The sequence below is a fragment of the Vipera ursinii genome (genome assembly GCF_947247035.1).
Source record: "Vipera ursinii genome assembly, chromosome: 9".
Taxonomy (NCBI): Eukaryota; Metazoa; Chordata; class Lepidosauria; order Squamata; family Viperidae; genus Vipera; species Vipera ursinii.
This window is the reverse complement of record NC_139523.1, coordinates 10,855,438-10,879,524: the sequence shown is the minus strand read 5'-3', so window position 1 is coordinate 10,879,524 and position 24,087 is coordinate 10,855,438. Positions and strand designations below refer to the sequence as shown.

General features: G+C 41.1%; 2 protein-coding genes across 5 annotated transcripts in view; one reads left to right on the top strand and one right to left on the bottom strand.

The window, feature by feature from the left end:
* The window catches only part of RHCE (Rh blood group CcEe antigens), a 25,142-nt gene extending 4,692 nt beyond the window's left edge, over window positions 1–20,450 (top strand). Inside the window, exons 2-11 of one of the 4 annotated variants that reach the window (XR_014493318.1) lie at window positions 578–764; window positions 3,979–4,129; window positions 5,694–5,841; window positions 9,085–9,251; window positions 10,608–10,745; window positions 11,101–11,231; window positions 12,499–12,578; window positions 14,467–14,540; window positions 15,713–15,843; window positions 20,354–20,450. Coding sequence is in view for 2 of the 4 variants with exons in the window: in XM_083369773.1 (XP_083225899.1) it covers window positions 578–764; window positions 3,979–4,129; window positions 5,694–5,841; window positions 9,085–9,251; window positions 10,608–10,745; window positions 11,101–11,231; window positions 12,499–12,578; window positions 14,467–14,560; window positions 14,769–14,802 (1,130 nt within the window). In the remaining 2 variants the exon portion in view is untranslated. The other 3 variants (XR_014493319.1, XM_083369774.1, XM_083369773.1) reach the window with 3 other exon arrangements.
* On the bottom strand, window positions 16,538–24,087 carry TMEM50A (transmembrane protein 50A). Its single transcript, XM_083369830.1, has 7 exons — window positions 23,933–24,087; window positions 22,292–22,404; window positions 21,848–21,960; window positions 21,212–21,279; window positions 20,449–20,541; window positions 19,567–19,636; window positions 16,538–16,965 (listed from the first exon to the last, which is right to left on the bottom strand). Exons 2-7 carry the CDS (start codon window positions 22,382–22,384, stop codon window positions 16,920–16,922), a joined length of 483 nt encoding a protein of 160 aa, XP_083225956.1. The 5' UTR covers window positions 22,385–22,404; window positions 23,933–24,087; the 3' UTR covers window positions 16,538–16,919.

The following is a 24,087-nucleotide window of genomic DNA, read 5'->3' as shown; positions in this document are numbered from 1 at the left end:
CCTTCTCTGGGGGACTGACTTCCCACACACGGTTGCAGCACACTATGGCTTATAGCACAGAACCTTCTTTTTTGAATGAAGAAAGGGATATGGGAGTGAGTGATGTGTAATGTATTTATAAATGTGTATATACATATGTAGGACGGAGAGCAGTATGTTCCTTGCCTTTCCTGAACATATATGTGCATAGGCAGCCCTTTTCTGCCTGTTACATGGGGTACCTAGGATCCAAAACTTGAAAGTCCATGTGTCCTTCAGTTTAAGATCCAATTGACAGATAGCACCAATCTGTGATTGGATTAGTGTATCACTCTAAGCCGTGGGTGGGGAACGACGGCCTCTTTATGACCTGTGAACTTCAACTCCCAGAATTCCTGAGCCAGCCAGGCCTTCGTTCTCCACCCCTGCTCTAAGCCATGATTTGTGAATAAATTGCTATGTCTGGGATTACGCACCAAGCTGAGTTGAAACCAAACAAACCACATTAAGGCTCAGTGTGATGGGGAGCTTACAGCTGGGTCTCCTGAATATGGTTTGCCCGTGCCATCTTGACACCAGCGTTCTGTGTTCCCTACAGTATTTCAAGATGTCAGCCTCATGGTGATTTTGGGGTTCGCCTATTTTCTGGCCTTCCTGCACAGATATGGCTTCAGCAGCATTGGATTCAGCCTTCTTCTTGCTGCCCTCGGAGTTCAGTGGGCCGTGATTGTGGATGGATTCCTCTTTCACTTCTCAGCTGGGAAAATAAGGATAAATCTGCAAAGGTAGAGGTCAAAGGTCACGGAGCTTGGTTCCCTGCTAGGAATTCTGCCTGCCTCATAGGGTTAATGGAAAACAGGTGGAAGGAGCATTGTGCCAGAACAGTGCAATTAAAGCTCCATTTGTTTTTTTATGTGTAAGGTACATAAACAACAGAGCTTCAATCTTATCATTGTCCACAAGTCATAAAAGGGCCAAGTTTGAAGACCCCTGGTCTAGAGAATAATCTTGGGAAATTAATTGGTTCTGACTCTTAGTAAATTTGATCTTGACAAATACAGTGCTAAGCCTGAGTATCTTCTACGAAAGTATCTGGCAAGGATAAAAAGTTAAAACACCAGTATATATACACGGGAACTTGGAATCTTATTATAGATGTTACTATATGTACATACAGTATAGAGAAATGCTAGCTTCAGTTTTTTGCTTCATATTGAGCAAAAAATGTTATGGTGATTTTGTTTGAAAACATTACATCACAGACTGAGCCAATCTATATTCTCCCCATGTGCCACTGAGTCACATTTCTAAAATAAACAGAATAATTCCAAATTTGGGGAAAGATGCAGCAGCGGCAGCAAGGCTAAAAGGGATCTTACATAATTGCAGGATGAACCTGGACTTCAGTTACAGTATTTCTTTAGGAATGTCTAAACGATCCACTTGATCCTGATATGAGGCCCCCCCTCAGATCAGTGGGACTTCTGCACATTTAAAATTGCAGTGGGATTAACAGGAGGAGAGAGAAGGCTTCAGCATTCAGTCCTTGTCAACTGGAGATTTCAACTTGCAGCATCCTAATAAGTAAAGATCAGTATTTAGCAACCCCTTGTCTTTTATTCCTTCTCAAACTATCCGTTTTCTTCACTTATCAGCTCTGAAGAAACTCAGCACAATGTATTTAAAGGCGTGTGTTGAGTTATACATTTCAAACTTCCTGCAAACGCGCACCTTTTAATAGGGGTTAAAAAACAAAACAAAAAATGGGGATAGATAGGCAGAATGGATTTTTGGATGAATTCAGACCAAGGAAACCTGGAGGAATACAGACCAGTTGGGAAGCTGACAGCCCGGGTTTGAGATCCGAGCGCTGCTCGATGAGGTGGGCTCCCGTTACTTGCCCCAGCTCTTGTCTACTTAGCAGTTCAAAAGCACGCAAATACAAGTAGGTAAACAGCTACCGGATCTCCGGTCCTTTCGCCGCGGCCTTAAAACATTCCTTTTTCATCAGGCTGACCTGGACTGACGACAGGGTTTTTTAAAATGTTTTTTAATTTTTAATTGTTTAGTTTAAGTTATTTATTGGGGCTGTTTAATTTAATTTCTTTTAACTTTTGTATTGTTGTTTTTATTGTTGTTAGCCGCTCTGAGTCCTTCCGGAGATAGGGCAGCATATAAGTCCCAATAAATAAATAAATAAATAAATAAATAAATAAATAAATAAATAAATACATACATACATACATACATACATACATACATACATACATACCACTTTGGTGGGAAAGTAACAGCGTTCCATGTGCCTTGGCGTATGCTCATGCTGGCCACATGACCATGGAAATGTCCTTGGGACAATGTTGCCTCCCTTAGCTAAGAAACAGAGATGAGCACTGCCCTCTAGAGCAGAGGTCCCCAACCTTTTGGACACCAGGGACTAGTTCCATGGAGAAAGGTTTCTCCACGGACTGGAGAGTGTATGGTTTTTTTGTGCTGCCTTCATCCCAAGGATGGGGCTTTGCTTGTTGGTGTGGACCGGTTGCTGGCATGCCGCGGCCCGGTACTGGTCCACGGACCAGGGGTTGGGGACCCCTGCTCTAGAACTAGACATGACTGGAGGGGGAAAACCTTTACCTTTATTTTACAGATCAAGGAGACCCAGAGAGGCTGGTTGGACTTTTGGGATGAACCTAGGGGTGTCAGGTTCCGGGGGGGGGGGCGAGGGGGAGGAGAAGCAGGAGACCCACAGGGGTGGGTTGCAGCCTTGCCCCCTTTTACATCCGTAACATTTCTTTGATGCCTATAAAAAGGGTGAGTGGGTTTCATTTGTAGCCCCCATCTTGATTTTTTGACTCTCTGTGGACACCCCCGGGAAGAAGCCCACTGTGGACGGCCACCATGAGTTCCTATGCATCTAACTGCCCCTCTGCACCTCCAAAGGATGGCTTCCTTCCAAACCGTTGAACCCAAGAGGCAATAAGTCTGATTAAATATTAGCTTTGCACAGATGCCCATCTTATTTATGATTTCAAAATTAATGACCCTGTCTCCCTTTTAATTAGGCACTCCATCTTCTTCCCTGATAGATTACACTTCAGTCCCTGTGCACACTCAGGCATTTGCCCCAGAATGTGTGGGTGAGTGGATTAATGTATGTGCACCTCACCATGAAGGCAGCACCTACTATTTGCATCTCATCAGTAGCGTAAACCACTTTTGACACCTGCTTAAAAAAAAGTCAAATTCCTTTCTGTTCAAAACAATACCAACAACGCACATAAATTGTTCTGTTTTTTTCCCTTTTAACGGTCTCGTCTTAGGCATCAAAAGACAAAATGAGCTCTTTTATGGTCAAGAACCAAATTTAAGATTTGGAATGAGATGAGGACTGCTGTGGATTTGGGGCTGCGATGTGAGAGGTGTTATGTACTTACGCTAATCTATTTTTGACATTTCCCCCTAGCTTTGAGGGAACAATGTTCCTCCATGCAAATGCAAATGCTTCCTCATCCAACTTTGCAAGTTTGCAAACTCTTCTGTTTCAATTGAGCAGTCATTTTTGAAAACAAGTGTTCTGATTGATCAGGGGCACTGTGACGTTCATTACACCATCATCAATATAGGGACTTATTGATTTCTTGTGGTTACAGGATCCTCATAGGTTTGCAATGTATGTAACAGTTGTATTATTAGGGCTCTTAATTCTGTAAATACACTTCTGAGGGAACGTTATCTTAGGGCAATGTTTCTTAACCTGGGCAACTCCCAGAATTCCCCTGGCTCTGGAATGCACACTCATTCAGGAAAATCACAATAGGAAAAGTAGAAAACTCTAGATCTGATTGGAAAAGAATCTCACCATCTCATAAAATCCTGCTGATTTTCTTCTCCTCCTCCTCCTCCTCCTCCTCCTCCTCCTCCTCCTCCTCCTCCTCCTCCTCTTTGTCTGTCTCTGTCTCTCTGTCTCTCTCTGTGTGCCTCTCTCTTTCTTCCCACCAGCATTTTAACTGCTATTATGAGCATCACCACAGTGCTGATTTCAACTGGAGCAATACTTGGCAAAGCCAATCTCATGCAGTTGATCTGGATGGATGTGGTGGAAGTGACCATCTTCACCGTCAATAGATGGGTGGCTGTGAATATTCTGCAGGTACAAAGCTGTTCTTTTGCAGAATTTATTCAAACCTAGTTTGCCTAGTTCATACTTCACCTTATTTTACAATGTGTATCAAATTGACTGGTCAGGTTAATCTATCATTGGGCAACTTGATTCTGACTTTGCGTACAGTGTAAACAGGATACAGGTAGTCCTCAACGTACGACCATAATTGAGACCAAAACCTAGATTGCTAGGTGAGAAATTTGTTAAATTTATTTTATTTATTTTAATTCCATTTATATCCCGCCCTTCTCCGAAGACTCAGGGCAGCTTACAAGCTTAGCAGTAGCCTTCATTCTATGTATATGCCTGCTTATTAGGGCTTTCACACACACCCCAAGCGGCATTATTACAAAGTCAGCTTAATTGCCCCCAACAATCTGGGTCCTCATTTTACCTACCTCGGAAGGATGGAAGGCTGAGTCAACCTTGAGCCTGGTGGGATGCGAACCTGCACTAATTGCAGGCAGCTGGTGTTACTTAAGGAGGCATTAGCCCACTGCTCCACCAAGGCTCTATATGAGTTTTGCCCCATTTTACATCTTTTCTCGCCACATTTGTTAAGTGAATTGCTGCAGTTCTTAAATTAGTAGCACGGTTGTTAAGTGAATCTGCTTTCCCCATTGACTTTGCTTGTCAGAAGGTCTCAAAAGGGGATCACGTGACCCTGGGACATTGCAACTGTCATAAATGTGAGTCAGTTGCCAAGCATCCGAATGTAAATCTAATGACCCTGGGGATGCTGCAATGGTCATAAGTGTGAAAAATGATCATAAGTCACTTTTTTCATTGCCATTGTAACTTTGAGTGGTCACTAAATGAACTGTTATAAGTCAAGAACTACCTTTATTGTAATTTGTAAGCTGTGAGCTGCAGTTTATGATAAAAGGGGAGGAACAATGGAATTGCAGATGAAATTGCAGATTAGCGGGCAACTAAATTTCATTTTTGATGTGTGCCGTTGTGCCCACAGTAAAAAATGACAATAAAGGTTATAAAGATTATCTTATCTTAAATGTCTTTACTTTTCAACGCTGACATGTCTTTGGAAAGGGCAAAAGGAATGGCATATTCTGGATGTGGGAGGGACTAGTTGGCTGGCTAGCTGGAGATTTCATATTTTATTGTAGATATTCCATATTTTCAGCTTTTTTCTTGTTTTGTTTTTTAAAAAAAAATAAAAATAAAAGTGATAAGGACAGGGATCTTGCACTAATAAGAAAAATTGCTCTGGGTGTGATTTAGCATGTTGTAGGAGCCAGCCAGGGTGGACTAGAAACCGTTATTGATTACTTAGTGCTGTGTTGCCAGACCCAGAATCCCCCAGCCAGAATTCTGGGAGTTGAAGTCCACACAGCTTAAAGCTGCTGAGGTTGAAAAACACTGGGGTAGAGAATGAATTTAAAATGCCCAGGGGAGCAATTCCAAAAAAGAAAGATCAACCACCCCTTTAGTTGTTTTCCTTCCTTATATTCGGTCACTACAGGCTGGCACATAGAAATCACCCTCCATCTTGACCACATAGGAAATGGCGAACTGCTTTTGCTGTCCACAGATCCAGAGCCACGTCAGCATGATGCACGTCCACTTATTCGGGGCCTATTTTGGCTTAATGGTCTCCTGGACGCTCCACCACTCCTCACTGAGTCGGAAATCCGAGAAGGAAAGATCCAGGCCCATCTCGGATATGTTTGCGGTGCTGGGTAAGCAGTTTGCTTTGGGCAAGAGAAAAGGTCAAAGGGTGTTCTTCCTGGGGCTGAATCTAATGCATGCCCACCAAATTAGGAGGTTCCTGTTTTGGCTAGCTGTATGCATGGCATCCAGCGTAGGACATATTGCTCAGCAGTTGACATTTGAATTTGGTCTCTTATTTCAGCATGACTCTGGCAATTTAGCTGCTAACATGGAGAGTGTATTGATAGTAATGGTGACGCAGTTCCTGGCTTTTATGGAAGACATTAGATCTGTTCCAATCTGGATTCAAGCCCACTTTTCAGATTTGCGAGTGCCTTGGTGCTTGGATCCTCAAGAGACTGATTGTGGAAACCCAGAGGTTTGCAAAAGACTAAGGACCACTCTCCAATCATTAGCTGGACTTAAAAAGGAAATATAAGAATAATATTAAAAGGGAAGGGCTATGCTGCAAGACAGTGTACAAGTAGCTGTCAACCTAACAATCATTCATTTAACAACCATTCAAAGTTACAACAGCACTGAAAAAAAAAGACTTATGACCAATCCTTGCACTTACAGCCACTGCAGCCTCCCCAAAGTCGTGTTATCAAAATTTGGGTTCTTGGCAACCAGCATGATTTACAATGAATGCAGCATCCTAGGGTCATGTGATCATATCTGACTTTCCCAGCTGACGCCTGTCAAGCAAAGTCAATGGGAGAATCTGGATTCAGTTAATGGCTGGCTGATTCACTTAACAACTGCAGTGGTTTGCTTAACAACATGGCAAAGAACGTAAAACTGGGCATGGTTCACTTAATACTTGCCTTGCTTAACAATGAAAATTCTGGTCCCAATTGTAGTCATAAATCAAGGACTACCTGTACTTGTTATTTCAGATGGATCACACATAGATACGCTTAAAAAATGAAAGGGCAAAAATTTGCTCACCACAGAACTGCAGAATTGGGGAAGATCTGCAGAGTGTGAGAAAACCAAGGCTTTTGAAAGCAACCCAGGGGTCTTCAAACTTCCTGGCTGGCTGAGGAATTCTGGGAGTTGAAGTCCACAAGTGTTAAAGTTGCCAGGTTTGAAGACCCTTGGTCAGGGGTAGGCAACCTCAGCTCTTTTATGACTCATGGACCTCAACTCCCAGAATTCCTGAGCCAGCATTCCTGCCCTTGGTGTTATGTATGCAGGCACCTGCATAGCAACAGCCACCAGGGGGCGTTGGCCTGAACGGTTTTGGCGGGAAACCCAGTTTCAGCGGGAAACCTAGGGCCAACTCCATTGGCTGTCCGCTTACCTGGCTGGGTATTTAAGGAGGCCAGGTAACCTTCATCCCTCAGTTCGCTACCCCCCATCCAATAAAGAGCTGAACTCACACACCGGCTGGCGTCTCTTCCTTGCATCGGACCCACTACACAACACTTGGTCTAACCACTACTTAAAAAATCTCCAAAGATGGAGAACTGATAATCTCAGTTAATAGATTTTCTACTCTTGTACAAAGCTTTCTGTCAAGGAAATCTGGGTCAGTGTTTCTTAACCTTGACAACCTTAAGCTGTGTGGACTTCAACTTTCTGGCAGCTGAAGTCCAAACTTTTTAAAGTTGCCAAGGTTGAGAAAGACTGATTTAGGTAGTTGAATCTGTTACAGCCTGCTTGTTATTTCTGGTCCTGGTTTCTATGGCCATAGGAAAGAGTTGGTCATCCTCTTTGCAGCTTCTTTTTAAATAGCTGGAGACGGTTATCACACCTTCAAACAATTGCCTTTTCTCTGGAGTGAACATCCCACATTCCTTCAGTCACTCCTCTTCCACTGCTCTGCTATTGATTCTCCCTTGCACTTACAATAATGTAGAAGGCTGGCTGATGAAAAAGCCGTTAGATGAAGCAGCCACCCAGTACTGATTAGATAATTTAGCAAGTATAAAAGAGCTTTTGAACTGGCTTAGCATTGGTTATTTCTACAGATCATTACTAAATCCATCAAGGATGTTTGCAAGGCACGGTCAGAGAAGTTAAGATAATTAGCCACAACAGTGCAATTCAAGTTCTGCGTGTTTTTATCCCCGTTCTGTATGACACACACAAAAAACAGGCGGAGCTTTGATCATACGGTTCTGGTTATCTTGATTTTTCCCTCGAACATACCCTGTAGATACCTTTGTCCGTGGTTCCTTTAATTAAGGATTAGCATACTGTCCAAGTACAGTTACAGATAAATGGACAGATCATGAAAGAGAATGCCGATGGAGCTGTAAAACTGAGCCCTAGTCTGTTGATAATTATTTACATTTTGGCAGAGATCCCTGCCTGGGGAGGATTATGACTCTGCTCTGAGCAACCTATCTTAGAAAGAGCTCTGAGGCAGCGCTTTCTGTTCCAAGAGATAAGCAGGCTTCCTTCTTTCTAGAAGGTCAAGGACAGGGAACACCCATCCAACTGGCATCTGGATCTTGCATGCAACTTATCAGCCTCTCCGTGTTAACTGAAAATGTCTCTTCTTGAAAACGTATAGTAAGAATTAACAATCCAGGGAGATGCTCTTTATTTAAAATTTTGCTTAATATTTATAATAGTCCTTGGGTGGTGCGGTCATACAGTGCAACATCGCATGGCTGCATCACTTAGCAACAGCAATCCCAGCACTGCCAATTGCCATCATAACCCCAAGATATGCTGGTTCTTAAGCAGCAGGCAGCAGGAGTTCTACATAAGGAGTGCAGGGATGCCGCAGAGGGTGTGGGGAAGGCCAGTGGTGGGATTCACAACGGTTCGGAAGTGCTATGATAAGCAGAAGCAAGCCATAGGCTTGATAAAATTACATACTCCTGGACTACATGTCTCCATTCCTTATAAAATCAGACACTCCCTCTAGGTCTGTGTCTTTGGAGAAGTGGCAAGGAATGGCAAACTGTAAACATTGATTGGATTTGAGAGGATACATCTGCTTGAGTTCAGCATTCTCTATGGGCATGGTGCATAATGCTCGGCCTTATCAGCATAACAGGAACCTTGGAGGTCTTCTAGTCCAACCCCCTGCTAGCGAGGTGAAAGAGACTGCTAAAAACTGGAAGCTGAGATAGCACTTTGTCAACTTTTATTAAGAGGCTGCAGCTTACAGAAGCTATTATTTAAAGAAAGTGCTTCCAGACTCCTGATTTTTACGGCCATAGACTAGCAATGGCTCTCCTCCCATACTGCTGAAAACTGGAGCTCTGCTGGATTTGACAGTTTAACCATTGTTCTTCTTTGTGGTTTACCAGGTACTCTCTTTCTCTGGATCTTGTGGCCCAGCTTCAATTCTGCCCTGATCGAGGAAGAAGACAAAAAATGGACTGCCATCTACAACACCTACTTTGCGATGGCCACAAGTACCATTGCCGCTTTTTTGCTCTCAGTGGCAACCAGCAGAAATGGAAAACTCAGCATGGTGAGACAGAAGGACTTGCTTTCTCCATCAGAAGAGCCACATTCTTGATCCTGTGGCCCTCCAAATGTCGAGGCGAGAAGTTGCCATCCCAGTGGGTCTTGACAGGGTCAAGTCGCACAACATTGGTTTAGAACTGTGTTTCTCAACCTAAACAACTTTAAGACATGTGGACTTCAACTCCCAGAATTCCCTAGCCAGCTATGCTGGCTAGGGAATTCTGGGAGTTGAAGTTGACATGTCTTAAAGTTGCTTAGGTTGAAAAATGTTGGTTTAAAACGGGGGGTCTTCAAACTTGGCCCTTTTATGACTTGTGGACTTCAACTCCCAGAATTCCTCAGCCAGCGTGTCTGGCTAAGGAATTCTGGGATTTGAAGTTCACAAGTCATAAAAGGGCCAAGTTTGAAGACCCTTGGTTTAAAATGAGCGAGGACAGGGGTCTTCAAACTTGGCCCTTTTATGACTTGTGGACTTCAACTCCCAGAATTCCTCAGCCAGCATGTCTGGCTAAGGAATTCTGGGAGTTGAAGTTCACAAGTCATAAAAGGGCCAAGTTTGAAGACCCTTGGTTTAAAATGAGCGAGGACAGGGGTCTTCAAACTTGGCCCTTTTATGACTTGTGGACTTCAACTCCCAGAATTCCTCAGCCAGCATGTCTGGCTAAGGAATTCTGGGAGTTGAAGTTCACAAGTCATAAAAGGGCCAAGTTTGAAGACCCTTGGTTTAAAATGAGCGAGGACAGATCATTGGTGAAGAGCCTTGGTGGAGCAGTGGGCTAATGCCTCCTTAAGTAACACCAGCTGCCTGCAATTAGTGCAGGTTCGAGTCCCACCAGGCTCAAGGTTGACTCAGCCTTCCATCCTTCCGAGGTAGGTAAAATGAGGACCCAGATTGTTGGGGGCAATTAAGCTGACTTTGTAATAATGCCGCTTGAGGGGGGGGGGGCGAAAGCCCTAATAAGCAGGCATATACATAGAATGAAGGCTACTGCTAAGCTTGTAAGCCGCCCTGAGTCTTCGGAGAAGGGCGGGATATAAATGGAATTAAAATAAATAAATAAATAAATTAGGTTGTGACTAGTTTGAGTTTCTTTCCTCTTTCTCAGGAGAGTATCATCCAAGTCCCCCCTTAATGATTCACTCATTCCTTCCCCATTCCCTTAGGCCCAGCTCTACATTCCTTCACAAAGATAAAGGGAGAAACCATCTGTACAACCTTGACCTCCTGGAAAGGCAGAAGAGTACATAAATAAAATCCTGGTTCCAGAGACTCCAAGGCTATTTTGCCTTTCATGAACAGAAAGCAGTCACCCAGCTTAACTCAGGCTTCGATTTGGTTTTTTGTTTGTTTGTTGTCCAGGCTCACATCCAGAATGCTACACTAGCAGGTGGGATTGCTCTTGGTTTCTCCGCTTCTGACATCCAACAGCCTTGGATTGCAATGGTTTTGGGTCTGGCAGCAGGCACAGTTTGTGTCCTCGGCAAAGCCTGTTTACAGGTAACCCTCCCTGTTTTATACCTTTTCATTGCTGGTCATGGAACAAGCAGCTGGGATGCTTTATAATTCCAGGTTTCTTGAGGAAAATTTCTTGAATATGTCTTGGACGTGTGCTAGTCTTCTCCATAGTTATGAAGAGGCTCACACAGTCCACGTAGCCAAGGCCTCTGCATTCCACGTTTCTGTGGAAAGAGGCGTGCAGACAGTTCTGTTTAAAGCCCTACTTTGGGACTGTTAAAAATTAATAAGAGGATAGGCTATATGTTTATACATAAACACTAATGGTTGTAACTTCTAGTACAAAAACCTTATTGTGTGTTTGCCTTTTCTACATTCCTCTTCCTATCAAACTCAGGAACGTTTGGATCCAGCACTCAAGATCCATGATACTTGTGGAGTTCATTACACTTTTGGCTTGCCCAGTTTGCTTGGAGGGATAACCCACATTGTTCTCGTCCTAATAAGCCACAGCAAGAACCTCTCAGTGTAAGCTAAATCTGTCAGTTTTTTATTACCCTTGATCAACTTTAAGAATCCTTGGTTGATAGTCAGTTTACATGTTGTATAATCAGGTGAGTGAGGATGCCTGCAGAGGTGTGATGTCAAAAGGTAGTTTAAAAGGTAGTTTCCCAGGAGGTGGGGGGGGACATTCCAAGGAGGAGGGCAGGACAAGTAGTAGCACAGATTGGAGCTGGACTGGAACAGAATCAGGATCTCTCAGGGTATACCCATTAGAGAATAGTATTGGTTTAGTCTGGCAAGATTCTGTTTATTGGATATAAGCAAATAAAGAACTAAACTCTGGCTGGATTAGTCTACATCAGTCTGTAAAGACTCATATACAGGTAATCCTCGATGTACGACCACAATTGAGCCTACAATGTATGTTGTTAAGTGAGACATTTGTTAAGTGAGTTTTGTCCCATTTTACAACCTTCCTTGCCACAGTTATTAAGTGAATCACTGCAGTTGGTAAGTTAGTAACCCGGTTGTTAAGTGAATCTGGCTTCCCCACTGTCTTTGTTTGTCAGAAGGTTGCAAAAGCTGATTACATAACCCAGGGACTCAGCGCCGATCATAAATATGAACCAGTTGCCAAACATCTGAATTTTGATCATAGGATCACGGGGATGTTGCAAAGGCCACAACTGTGAAAAATGGTCATAAGTCACATTGTTCAGTGCCATTGTAACTTTGAATGGTCACTAAATGAACTGTTGTAAGTCGAGGTCTATCCTGTATAACTTCGACTTACAAACATGGAAGTCCTTAGGTGACTTAACCACTCTAATCTCACAAACCTAGAACTACCTTAAAGTTTTGGAAAAACGATTTGGGAGTTCATCTATGTTCTTGTTTTTGACATTATTTTATTGAGTTTTGATTTCCCCTACAAGATAGGGGAAATCAAAACTCAATAAAATAATGTAATAAATGTAATAAAATAAATAAATAAATAGCGGACCCGCTAGGACTGATCTCCATTATCTTTGCACAGCTGCAGTAGAATTAAGTGTTTCAGGGGACACTCAGTTTAAGCAGCTCTAGGGAAATATTCAGGATCTCTAGAACTCCTGAGTGCTCCACACCCAGCATGCAGGAGATATGAAACAGTGTCCTTAAGAAAGAAAGTTTAGAAATTAATGGAACAGTTTGTAAAGACCAGCAAAAGTCCCTGTTTAGAAAACAGAAGGTGTCTTTTATTTTCCTTCTTGACTTTTGAATGCTTCTTTGCCTTTATGATTTATTGCAGGTTTGGTTATTCAGCTTTAATTGAAGTTGGTGTACTCAGCTTGAGCCTATGCCTCAGTCTGTTTGGCGGTCTGATTACAGGTCTGTATCCCAAAATCACTTCTCTGCCAGTAGAGCGCCAGTAACAAGTGTTTTATTGGGTCTGCAATTGTCCTCCAAGATTGTCCAACCTTTACAGCAGGGCTCACCAACTTTCTGGGTTGGCAGCCTAGTGGCAAAGGGATGGGCAGACACCTTTACGCGCGCATGCTCTCACCCAAATGTAGCTGTGTGCGCATACGCGTGAACGGGGCCGTGACCATGCGCCCTCCATAAATGGGGCTGCTAGCACTGGCGGAGGGTCACACCATGGCTAGTGCCGCCGTGAGGTTCGTGCCAAGGGTCACGCTGAGACTAGCGCCGGTGCGAGGGTCGTGGCGAGGCTAGTACCAGCATGAGTCACACCCAAGGTTGCGCCGAGGCTAGCGCCAGCGCGAGGATAAGCATGCATGCGCACATGTACTGGCCAGCCACTTACACAGCCCAGTGGCCTATAGGTTATGGACCTCTGCTTTACAGGATAAACCATGCCTCTAAAATGTGTATTAAAATCTGAATTCAGTGAAGTTAACATAGGACAGATTTTTTTTCTGATAAAAGAAGCTGAATTTCTAGAACACTTGGGAGTTTGTCAGATGGGGTGGCTGATGGATTTTTTTTTTGGAATGTTTTCACCATTCCTTATGATGAGGACAAGAAAGCCTGAGATTTTAAAAGTTGGATAGTTCATAAACCAAGGTTTGCACAACTGGACATTTGTGTAGGGATCTTAGCATACATAGGGTATTTCATACTTCAAATCCTGCCATATATTTACTGATCTGTATTTGTATCTTGGCAAAAATTATGCCTAAAAAGGGTATTTTGAAGAGCTAAAAAATGGCTAGGGGAATGTTGCGATACTACAGCAATAGCAATGGCACTCACTGCCCCATAGTGTTTTACAGCAGTGTTTCTCAACCTCATGCTAGTGGGAAATTCTGGGATTTGATGTCCACTCATCTTTAAGTGGTTGACATTGAGAACCACTGCTTTACAGCATTCTCTGGACGGTTTACAATAGACATGTCAAACTCGCAATGTCACATGACATTGCGTAACGTATCGGGACTGTTTTGCCATTGCCGGCAATGGGTGGGCACGGCTTCTGTGTGATGCGTCCGGCAGTTTGACACCCCAGTTTACAATGTCACCATGTTGCCCCCAACAATCTGGCTCCTCATTTTACTCACCTCTGAAGGATGGAAGGGTGAGTCAGCCTTGAGCCCGTCATGATCGAATTCCAGGCTGTGGGCAGAGTTAGCTTGTGGAGAAGAGCCTAATGCTGGGAAAGATTGAGGGCAATAGAAGGGGATGACAGAGAATGAGGTGGCTGGATGGAGTCACTGAAGCAGTAGGTGTGAACTTAAATGGACTCCAGATGGTAAAGGACAGGAAGGCCTGGAGGAACATTGTCCATGGGGTCGCGATGGGTCGGACACGACTTCGCAGCTAACAACTGCATTCTAACCACTGTACCATCAGGAGTCTATAATCCAATTGTGATTAAATTAAATTACATATAGAATAAAAACTTTGTCACTTTAAATGTACACTAATTAGCAGACACTAAAATGAAATTAAAATATAATTATCTATGTATTTAATTATTTCCCATCCTGTTACATGAGCATATTGATGGCAACTTTTGGCAGGATCTGGGGATCTCCAATGCTCATGGATCAGAAGACATTTTGGGAGAAAAGAACTTCAGCTAAGAGTTGGATGGAGAAACTAGATGAAGCAAGGGACACTTAGGGGATGTATCAAATGGCAATTGGAGATGTAGAATTAGAAGCTAAAAGAGCCAAAATAATTTAGCTAGGTGTCATTAACAGTGATAAACTGTAGAAATTTATTGCAGATGTCTGGTTTCAATTTATTTTTATAGGTCTCTTTTTAACTTTCAAATTATGGAAAGCACCTCCTGTAACAAAATACTTTGATGATCAAGCTTATTGGGAGGTAGGATTATATTTTACAGTGTTGCATTTTGAAAAGATTGGGATTCACAATGTCAGCTTTACATAAAAATCTTTTTGCTTCTTGGCAGCTGGGTTACACTGAGCTGAATGTCTTAGGACGGGTCTTCAAACTTGACCCTTTTATGACTTGTGGACTTCAACTCCCAGAATTCCTCAGCCAGTGTCTGGCTGAGGAATTCTGGGAGTTGAAGTCCACAAGTCATAAAAGGGCCAAGTTTGAAGACCCGTGTCTTAGGATGTGAGCTATTTTACTCATACATTGTCCTTTAACTAAAGCAAAAAAAAAAAAAAAAAAAAAAAAAGAAAGAAAGAAATAAGTCCCAGAATGTCTAGATTAAATTTATCCAATGGACAGTGGTGTTTGGTTTTGGCTTAGTGGGTTGTGCAGATTCAGTCAAATTACTCCATTTTAACAATACTGTAGTCAGTTTTTGGAGTAATCATGGTCAAATAAACCATGCAGATCATACTGAACACTACTATATTAAAAAGCGTAGAACCCAAATCTTTCTCATTGTTGAATACATGTAATATGAACATATTACAATCACCCTACATATTTCTCACTGTTTTGGATGTTCTAGAATCGGATCCCATTTGAATGTAATTTACTCAATTCGGTGTTAATGTTTTGTGGAAACCTAGTAATTTTGGTTTGTAAGCTACAGCTTAAGTCTAACCAGGTTAATTAGTGGAAACCTAGTAACCTTCCGGCGTGATCTAAAAACTTATCTATTCGAACAAGCCGGCCTGGTCTGATGGGTTTGGGGTTTTAACATTGTTTTTAACTAACTTACTACATTGGGCACAATCATTTAATTTTAAATCTTGTATCCTGTATTCTTATTTTTATTGCCCTGTACACCGCCCTGAGTCCTTCGGGAGAAGGGCAGTATATAAATCAAATAAATCAAATAAAATAAATAAATTAAACATTTTGGTTTGTAAGCTACAGCTTATGTCTAACCAGGTTAATTAGCCACCTAGGGAGATTCAGTAACTTTGGTTAAGCAAAAAAGATTTGTATATATCTCACACTTTGGCAGAACCAACTGTCTACTATATGTAAACTCACCCTAATTAGTAGTTGCATTTAAGAATGCATTATTGAAAACAGTATTTTAAAAAATACCTTATTTTTCTTATATCTAGTTCCCCCATTTAGCTGTTGGATTCTGAACACAATCTTCAGGAGGGCAGCAAGCTATGAGACTTTCTCTCTGATGCCACAAGAATGCACGAAAAGAGACTTATTTGCTTTATTAAAATTGCCAGAATATTTGGTAAGCATTTTGTATAAAATACTTGCTTGTAAGGCTAACATTAATCTTTCAGTGCTTCTTTTTTAAAAATGGTGCTTTTTACATTCTAGGCGGCTAAAATGCATAATGTGAGTGGAAGGTGAAGATTAAATATTATATGTGAAACTGAGTCCAGCCCTACCATTCTGTGTTTATATACAGTGCTTTTCACAATCATGGAGCTCATGTATTACTCTAAGCCAGGGGTGTCAAACTCGCTGCATCACGTGACGTGTCGCGATGTATCATGACTCCCCCCGCCCCCGCCGGAGCTGGGGTGGGTGTAGCTTCTGTGTGATGCATCCGGCCCATGGGCCGGCAGTTTGACACTCCTGCTCTAAACCATCATATGGTTTGTTTAGGTTTGGCTCAGCATCCTATGTTAAGAGTGCTTTGATTAAAAAAAATATTAGTTAACCCAATGGACAAACCAGACTACTGTTTCCTTTCCACAATTGAAAATTGACTTCCCTGCAAAGTCAGAAGGTTGCACTGGAAATTTCTTATACAGCCTTCTGCAAATAGCACTTCCCACATATGTTGGAAAACCACACCATGCAGGGAAGACAGAGCGTGTATCTGAGGAAAAGGTTAGTCTTCCATTATGGATAAGCTTTTGCTAAAATTCAAAAACTTTGCAAGAATCTACAAGAAGGAAGTCACATTAGAAATATAGTAACAGTATATTTCTACTTCATTTTTATGCACATAATAACCATCACATACAAGCATTCCACGTATGCTGTCAGTCAAATATTTCACATTTAAAAAAAACCAGCACTTACACCGCCAAATAAAGGTACGGTAAAAGATACATTAATATTAAGGTATAACAAAAAGATTCGGTAAGAGGTAAGAGTTCCTCTTCCACCTCAGCTTAATTGCAGGCTACAATATTTAACGTCGAAAAGCCAAGAGTAGAAAAGTCTCAAGGGAACAAAAATGGAAATGTGTATCATGATTCAAAAATGTGGAGAGTTTTCTTCTTTGCCGATAGCAGAGCACTTATATATTACAAAAGGGTGATTAAAAATAACAGGTGAGATACTCCATATCACTTATTGCCACAAGTCCTCAGTGCGACCAAATTTAAATACCAGACCGCTGTTAGAAAGAGAGACAAATTATTAGCTACATGGATGTCAGGACCCTCATATTAAAAAAAAAAGAGAGAAAAGATTTCCTTCAGTCAGAGATTAGTCAGGTTCTCTGTCTTTTCAATAGTTACTTTGACTGCTTTGCTGTGCCATTAATATACTATCCATACTTTGCAGAAATGTTTCTCAACTTCAGCACTTAAGATGTGTGAACTTCAGCTCCCAGAATTCCCTACCTGCTTGCTGGGGAATTCTGGGAGTTGAAGTCCAAGCATCTTGAAAAGATGAAGTTGAGAAACATTGTTTTCCAGGCAGAGAGACTCCATAAGGCCCGGTTGTCAAACTCGATAGCATCACATGACATATTGTGACTTTTTTTGCCTTTGTGGAGCCCGGGGGGGCATGGCCTGCGCCTGACGCATCTAGCCTGCAAGCCGCCAGTTTGACACCCCTGCCATAAGGGAATGTTCTGATTGCTGAAAAGGCAAACCAGTGTGTGGAAGACATAAAGGCCAGGAAAGAGGCCATGATGGTAAAATCATATTACACAGATAAAACTTTTCCCATTTTATGGCCTATATTGACTGGAAGAAATCCCCCTCATTTTTTCCCCCAAAGGAAACACGTGATCTCCTTGCTTTTCCATGTCAAATGTATTGTATGATGAACCCACATCACAATGCTTGAATAGGCCTTACAGCCAAAAGCACCCTTAGTATATTTAAAATCCATGTTAGTAAATGGCTACTTTCATACTGCCAAGCCCTTAAAGAGGGTTCTTCATTTTGGCTTAATGCCTTCTGGGAATAAGGCAAACATTTTGTTCAGTGAACTACAGGTGAAGGACCTATGGCTTAGTGTGAAGTGTAAGTTAGGCAAATAAGTGCAAGTTGCCCCTTTTCAGAGAGCCTGGTCCTTCTCAGATAATCTAGCTTAGTTTTGTTGGAACAGAAATGTAAAGAGAAAAAGGCTCTGAAATCAAAACTTTGCTGCTCAGCTGGGACACCATCAAGGAAAGAGTGAAGCCTGCACCCTTTCCGGCATGCTCAGTCCAACTGCGTTTCTAAAGGCAATCTGTAGTGTCAATAATTTCTATTTGCTATGGCCTATATACCTGAAATATGGATGTGCAGCAGTTTTAGTAAAATAGCAAGTTTGGTCTGTGCTTGTAAAAAAACCAAAACTCTTATATTGTTGGCATAAATCTTGCTCATTTCCAAAATCAAGCATCACCCCCATTTCTTTGGACAAATAAGAATTTCTTAGGCATATAAGGTATCCTTATCTTGAAAACTTCTTTAGATGATTTTCTCTAGGAAAAGACAAAGAGGAACAGCCTTGTCTTGAATCAGATTGAATATTATTTCAGACGAAGGATGTAAAGAGCAAGCTAAGCTTCAATTTTATTAATATATGAAAATACGTTCTTAGTGTAACTTTGGAAAAATCTTATTTTATCACATTTTGTTGCTGGTTCTTGTTTGATAGTATTATTTGATTTGTTTACTTATGCTTTTAAACTTTTATTGAGTAAAGATTCATATTTACTGGCCATCTCTGATAATACAATGTTTTAATTCAGTTGGTTGTTATGTATCTCAATAAAAGGCACTCTATAAATATATTTATGATTAGTTTTGTTAGCTCAGTACGCATTTTGTTATTTTAATCAGCATAAAATGCACAGTCACTCATGTGCTCGTGACCTCCCGTTTAGACTACTGCAACGCTCTCTACATGGGGCTGCCCTTGAGGACCACTCGGAGGCTTCAGCTGGTGCAGAATGCGGCCGCGCGAGTTGTGATGGGGGTTTCCCGATACTCCCACATAACACCTCTAATCCGCGAGCCGCATTGGCTCCCGGTTGCCCTCCAAGTGAGATTCAAGGTGCTGGTGATGACCTATAAAGCCCTAAATGGCTTGGGTCCGGGATATCTGAGGGAACACCTGCTGCCAGCATCAAGTTCCCTTCGTCTAGTGCGCTCCCACAGGGAGGGTCTTCTCAGGGTACCGGCGGTAAAAGATTGCCGGCAGATAACACCCAGGGGGAGGGCCTTCTCAGTGGGTGCACCTGCCCTCTGGAACCAGCTGCCCGTGGAGCTCAGGACTGCCCCCGACCTTCGTTCATTCCGCCGGGACCTGAAGACCTGGCTCTCCGGCCCAGGCTGAGAATTTTAATTTTAATTGGGGTTTTTTATTTTTTTCAGGGATTGATTTAATCTTTTTAAATTGTTTTTAACTTTTGTATCGATCTTTGTTTTAAATACCCTGTAAACCGCCCTGAGTCCTTCGGGAAAGGGCGGTATATAAATCCAATAAAATAAATAAATAAATGAGAACAATAAAATATAAATATACCCAAAAATCTTTTTTAAAGTTTTCCAATTTTTTAAAGTTTTATGGTGATACCCCCACATATCACTGCTAAAATTTATATCAGTATCGTGAACTTGTTCTTTTTTACCACTGCCTCCAACCTTTTTTAACAACCCCTTACACAGGACTTCCAGAAATATCCAGGTTGATATAATAGATTATCATAATAAATAATAGATGAGCATAATAATGTACATAATAAATCCAAATAAAGAATGGAAAGCATTCTTACCCAAAGAAAATAAAAGCATTTTGAAAGAAGACTGCTATTCCTGGATAAACCGGTGGTTTGTCTGGTTTGTCTGTGGAAAAAGAGTTATTTTATCAGACTCCTGAAGTTTATTATTAGCATCTTCCCACACCAGTGCAGTTTATTTTCTCAATGCTAAAAGCATTAATAGATGGCTTCTGATGGTGCCATTCTTATCAGAATCTGGCAAACAGTTTTTAGGAATGTATTCAACAGTTTATTTAGGAATTTATTTACTTGCAAAATTTGATAACTGTTTTTCTGACATGATTAAATGATTTGCAAACTATTTTTGCTAGCCTTTTGACAATTAAAATATTGTTCAAAGCAGTTTAGTTCAAACTACAATAAGTAATTACACACTGAAAAATAAACCAGCAAATACATGTTGAAATGGTAGAAAGATGGAATATAAATAATTTTCCTCAAAGCGAACCTCTTTCTGCTTGGGAAGAGAGTAAATATGCTTACGATCACATTCTAAAGAATATTTTTTTATATATACAGTAGTTTCTACAATGATGTTAAGAATGAGCTGTCACAACTCAGGATTCTCTGAAGCCATGTTCATATAACATTAAAGCACAATATGATTTGTGTATATTTAAAACTCAGTGGTTTATGCTATAAGTATATTAGATTTCTTGAACACAGCCTAAAAATATTAAAGAAAAAGACAGTGGTAATATAATTGTGTTGAGCCTCTAGGAAAGAACTATCTTTATATAAGAGAAGAGCTTTATACAATGCCGTGATTTCTTATTTCCAGTGGAATGTTAGAAGAGCTTGACACAGAGAAAAAAGATACAGTCCTTTTCCAGAGAAGGCTACAATTAAACAATATTTCACGGGCAGCTTTCTTACCATTAATAACATAGCCTCCAAAGAGAACCCACATTGATGCAATCAGGGATCCAAATGCCAACATAAAACCGATGAACAGCCAGATGCGAGCACCTTAATGTAAACAAAGATAACCACATTATTTTCAAAATAAACAAATTCAACATTTTTCATATATGACACAAACTGATTTTCTTGTTGGTATGGTAACACCTAGGGAATGTTCAGAATATTATAGGATCAAAACCCTAAAAATCTATCCCCACCCCCAAATGTACAAACGTACATTTCAAACACATCCCTTTAGGGAAACAAAACATTTTTCGCTGCATCTCCTTAAAAGCTTATTTTGAGAATCTAATACTGGGCTGGGAAGATCTATCTCCAGTCCTCTGCATAACCAAAACAGCTACATAGGTAGCCTAATTATTGGAACCCATTTTAAAAACAGTTATTTTCCCAGAAGCACAGGGAACAAAACCATGATCTAAATCAATTGGACCTTAGCATAAATTGCTAAGATAGGAGAATTGGGTCTCAAAATATATATGAGAAAATAAAATGGTAGATACATCATTTCAAAATGTAACTGAATTTTCTCTGTAAAGTTAGGAATATTATACTCCAACTTGTTAAACGAACAGAATAAAGGAGGGCTGATACTTCTCATTCATGACAAAAATTAAATTTTTAAATAGGTGGGAAAGAGGCTGTCAGCATTTTTTTAAAAAAAGTTTTCTTTCAATTGTGCTATAAATAATAATAAGAGGAAAAATAGGCTCACCTGTTTGCCCAAGGCACCCTTCGCTGTAACTGTCCCCACGCACCTGACCATTGGAGACGGCATTGATCCTACACAAACACAGAATTGAATTTGGCATGAGCATTGAAAATTCAGTAACTGATGGCATTTCAAAGTGTCTGAAATGTTCTTTAACTTTGCATTTTATTGTTGCCTTTCTTGCAGTAATAGCATGAGGCAGACCAGAATTATTATCCCTATGTTGCAAAAGGAAGAAGGGTGAAGGCAAAAACTTGGTAGTGCCATCTGGCATTTTCCTGACACAAGTTAGCCTTCAGGCACTTCTGAGCCCAATTTTTCCAATACTATGGCAATGTGGTCCCCAATAAGGAATTTTCATCTGAAACTGGGACCCCCATGGGCAATATGTAGCCTTCCTGATGTTCTACCTAAACTCCAAGCAGTCTCAGCCCATTACCCATAAAAATCATTTATCCTAAGACAGCTGTATCCCATAACAAAATAAACACAGGGCTTGGTTAAGTGGAATGTGTATTCAGTCTGATTAAAGTACAAAACATTCAATTAGATGTTGAATATCAGGTATTAGATTGGAACATATATTTCAAATAAATTCTAAAGAAAGATTTTTAACACTGGGATGGAAATATTACTTACATTAGGAATGCAACCGTAGCTATAACTCCACAAGTATGGTATGAATGATTGAACTGTTCTGAATGTGGATATTTGACAGCTGCATCTATTATAATCCACCACCCTGTAAAAAACTGAACACATTCCCATTATCAGCATCATCAACACAATGCTCATCTTTTATCCCTACTCTGATAAGACATTAAAATAATAATATTTGAGAGACAATGAGAAAAATTACAATAAGCACAAACACTTTGTTGGCCCCAAGTAACAATACTTTTATAGAATAACGTTAAAAGATAAGCTGCATTCTAAATTTACTGAATTAATAAATTTCAAGGATGACCTATGGATTCTTTCATATTATGCATGTCAAATATTCATAGTATAACAATAAAGATTTTTATATTATCTAATAATGTAAGGCATGTTAGTATACAAATAAGAATTAAACATACACACCAGCACACCAGCTGCGATAGATGCTATTGTATTTCGCTTTTCTCCCCAGTCAACACACTCAGAGCATCTAACATTTTCAAGGAACCCAGACATATTTTAATCCTCTGAAAAACCTAGGCAAGAAAATGAATGTAATTTTTCTTTCTCTGGTTTCATTTTAAATGCATTATTTTTAAAAAATGTGCTAACAGTATTTACTGCTTTCAAAGTGTTAGAATCCAAGGTGCATATAAAAATGTTGACAGATACTTTTAGCCATAATACAGAGAGAGATCCAGAGGTGCTGAAACACATATCTCATCTGTGCTCTGTTAAGTCTCTAGATCAGGGGTCTTCAAACTTGGCCCTTTTATGACTTGTGGACTTCAACTCCCAGAATTCCTTAGCCAGGCATGCTATGCTGGCTGAGGAATTCTGGGAGTTGAAGTCCACAAGTCATAAAAGGGCCAAGTTTGAAGACCCCTGCTCTAGATGCATTTGACTATAAAATATGCTGTTAAGCAAATGTTTTATCATCAGCAAATTGTTTTTCTTAACAAAAGCAGATAGTCACACAATTGAAAATATCCCATTTACAACTTCCTTTACTAGAGAGATTTTCAGCAAACTCAGGATAAAACTTTCTCCGCCTAAGCAAGTGTGCAGATACATACTCTTCAGAAAATCACTTCTGCTTAATGCAGTGGAAGTTATTCCAAATGAACACGAAGTCTGGCCTTCATATCAACAAAACAGCTACGTTTCAAACATCCTTTTACAAGGAAAGTTCAGTGCCCCAGTTGAACTGTACAGTATTCACAGGTGAAATTAAGTTTCTCCAGATGCATAGCAATTAAGACTACTGAAATAGTCTGTTACACCAAAATGTCTATAGAGATTCTCAGTAATTCAGTCATGGATGTCCCAAAGGTGCTTTTTCAAAAGGCAACTGAATAAGCTTTTTGGATGAGAAGCGAAACATCTTCAAAGAAAAACAAAGTCCAGTTGCCTTTTGAAAAGCATACTTGGGTTCTATTGAAATAGTTCTTACTTTTCTATACTGGTTTTATTGTGTGGATAAAATACCGTACTCCCATTTCCTACCCTAAGAAGAGCACCACTCACATATCCTGTTTAATTCAATTAACCCACTGGGTCCACACAACATAAATCGTGATAAACCTGCCAGCCACATTTTAGTGTAGTTTTTGTATGTCAGGCCAACTCAAAAATAAAATAAAAATAAAAATCCCCTTACTAAATCAATCACGATTACATATAACTGGGAAACCCAGTTACGGAACCATAACCATTTCCACACCGTTTGGGGTCGCCCAATAGAATATACCAGTTTTGTAATCTAATCACGTTTAGAGGTGTGGACTTCAACTCCCAGAATTCCCCAGTCAGCCATTGGGCGGACGCCGACGCAGCAGTCGACACCCCCCCCCCCAAGGGATTCATTCAGTCCCCGAGTTAAGCGCGTCGTGAGAACGGCTCTCCAAACGCGCAGGCCCTCTTTCTGGGAGGAAATAGTTCGGGCGACCCGCGGCTCTCCAATCTGCGATACACCCACGCCGGCCAGCGCTAGCACCGGGTTGCGACCCTCTCGGGCAGATTGAGACTCTTTGCTGGAGGCCGCGGGGTCTCCTCCTCACTTACCGCCCCTCAAGCGCCTTGGAAAGGTAGCCGGCACCCGCTCAGCTGACTGCGGGCGTCGCCAGCGCTAACCCCGCCTTCACCCTGAGATAAACAAAAGCGGGGCCGGCTCAAGAACCCGTATGCTGGAAAGGCCGCATCCAGGTTGCCTTTTCTGC

Excerpts from the sequence above, each read along its gene's own strand:
- TMEM50A (XM_083369830.1), bottom strand. The coding sequence starts at position 22,384 with ATGTCTGGGTTCCTTGAAAATGTTAGATGCTCTGAGTGTGTTGACTGG. Across the intron at positions 21,961-22,291 it reads CTATCGCAGCTGGTGTGCTG|TTTTTTACAGGGTGGTGGAT; the intron begins GTGTGTATGTTT and ends GAATGTGTTCAG. Across the intron at positions 16,966-19,566 it reads AATGCTTTTATTTTCTTTGG|CGGTCTGGTATTTAAATTTG; the intron begins GTAAGAATGCTT and ends TCTTTCTAACAG.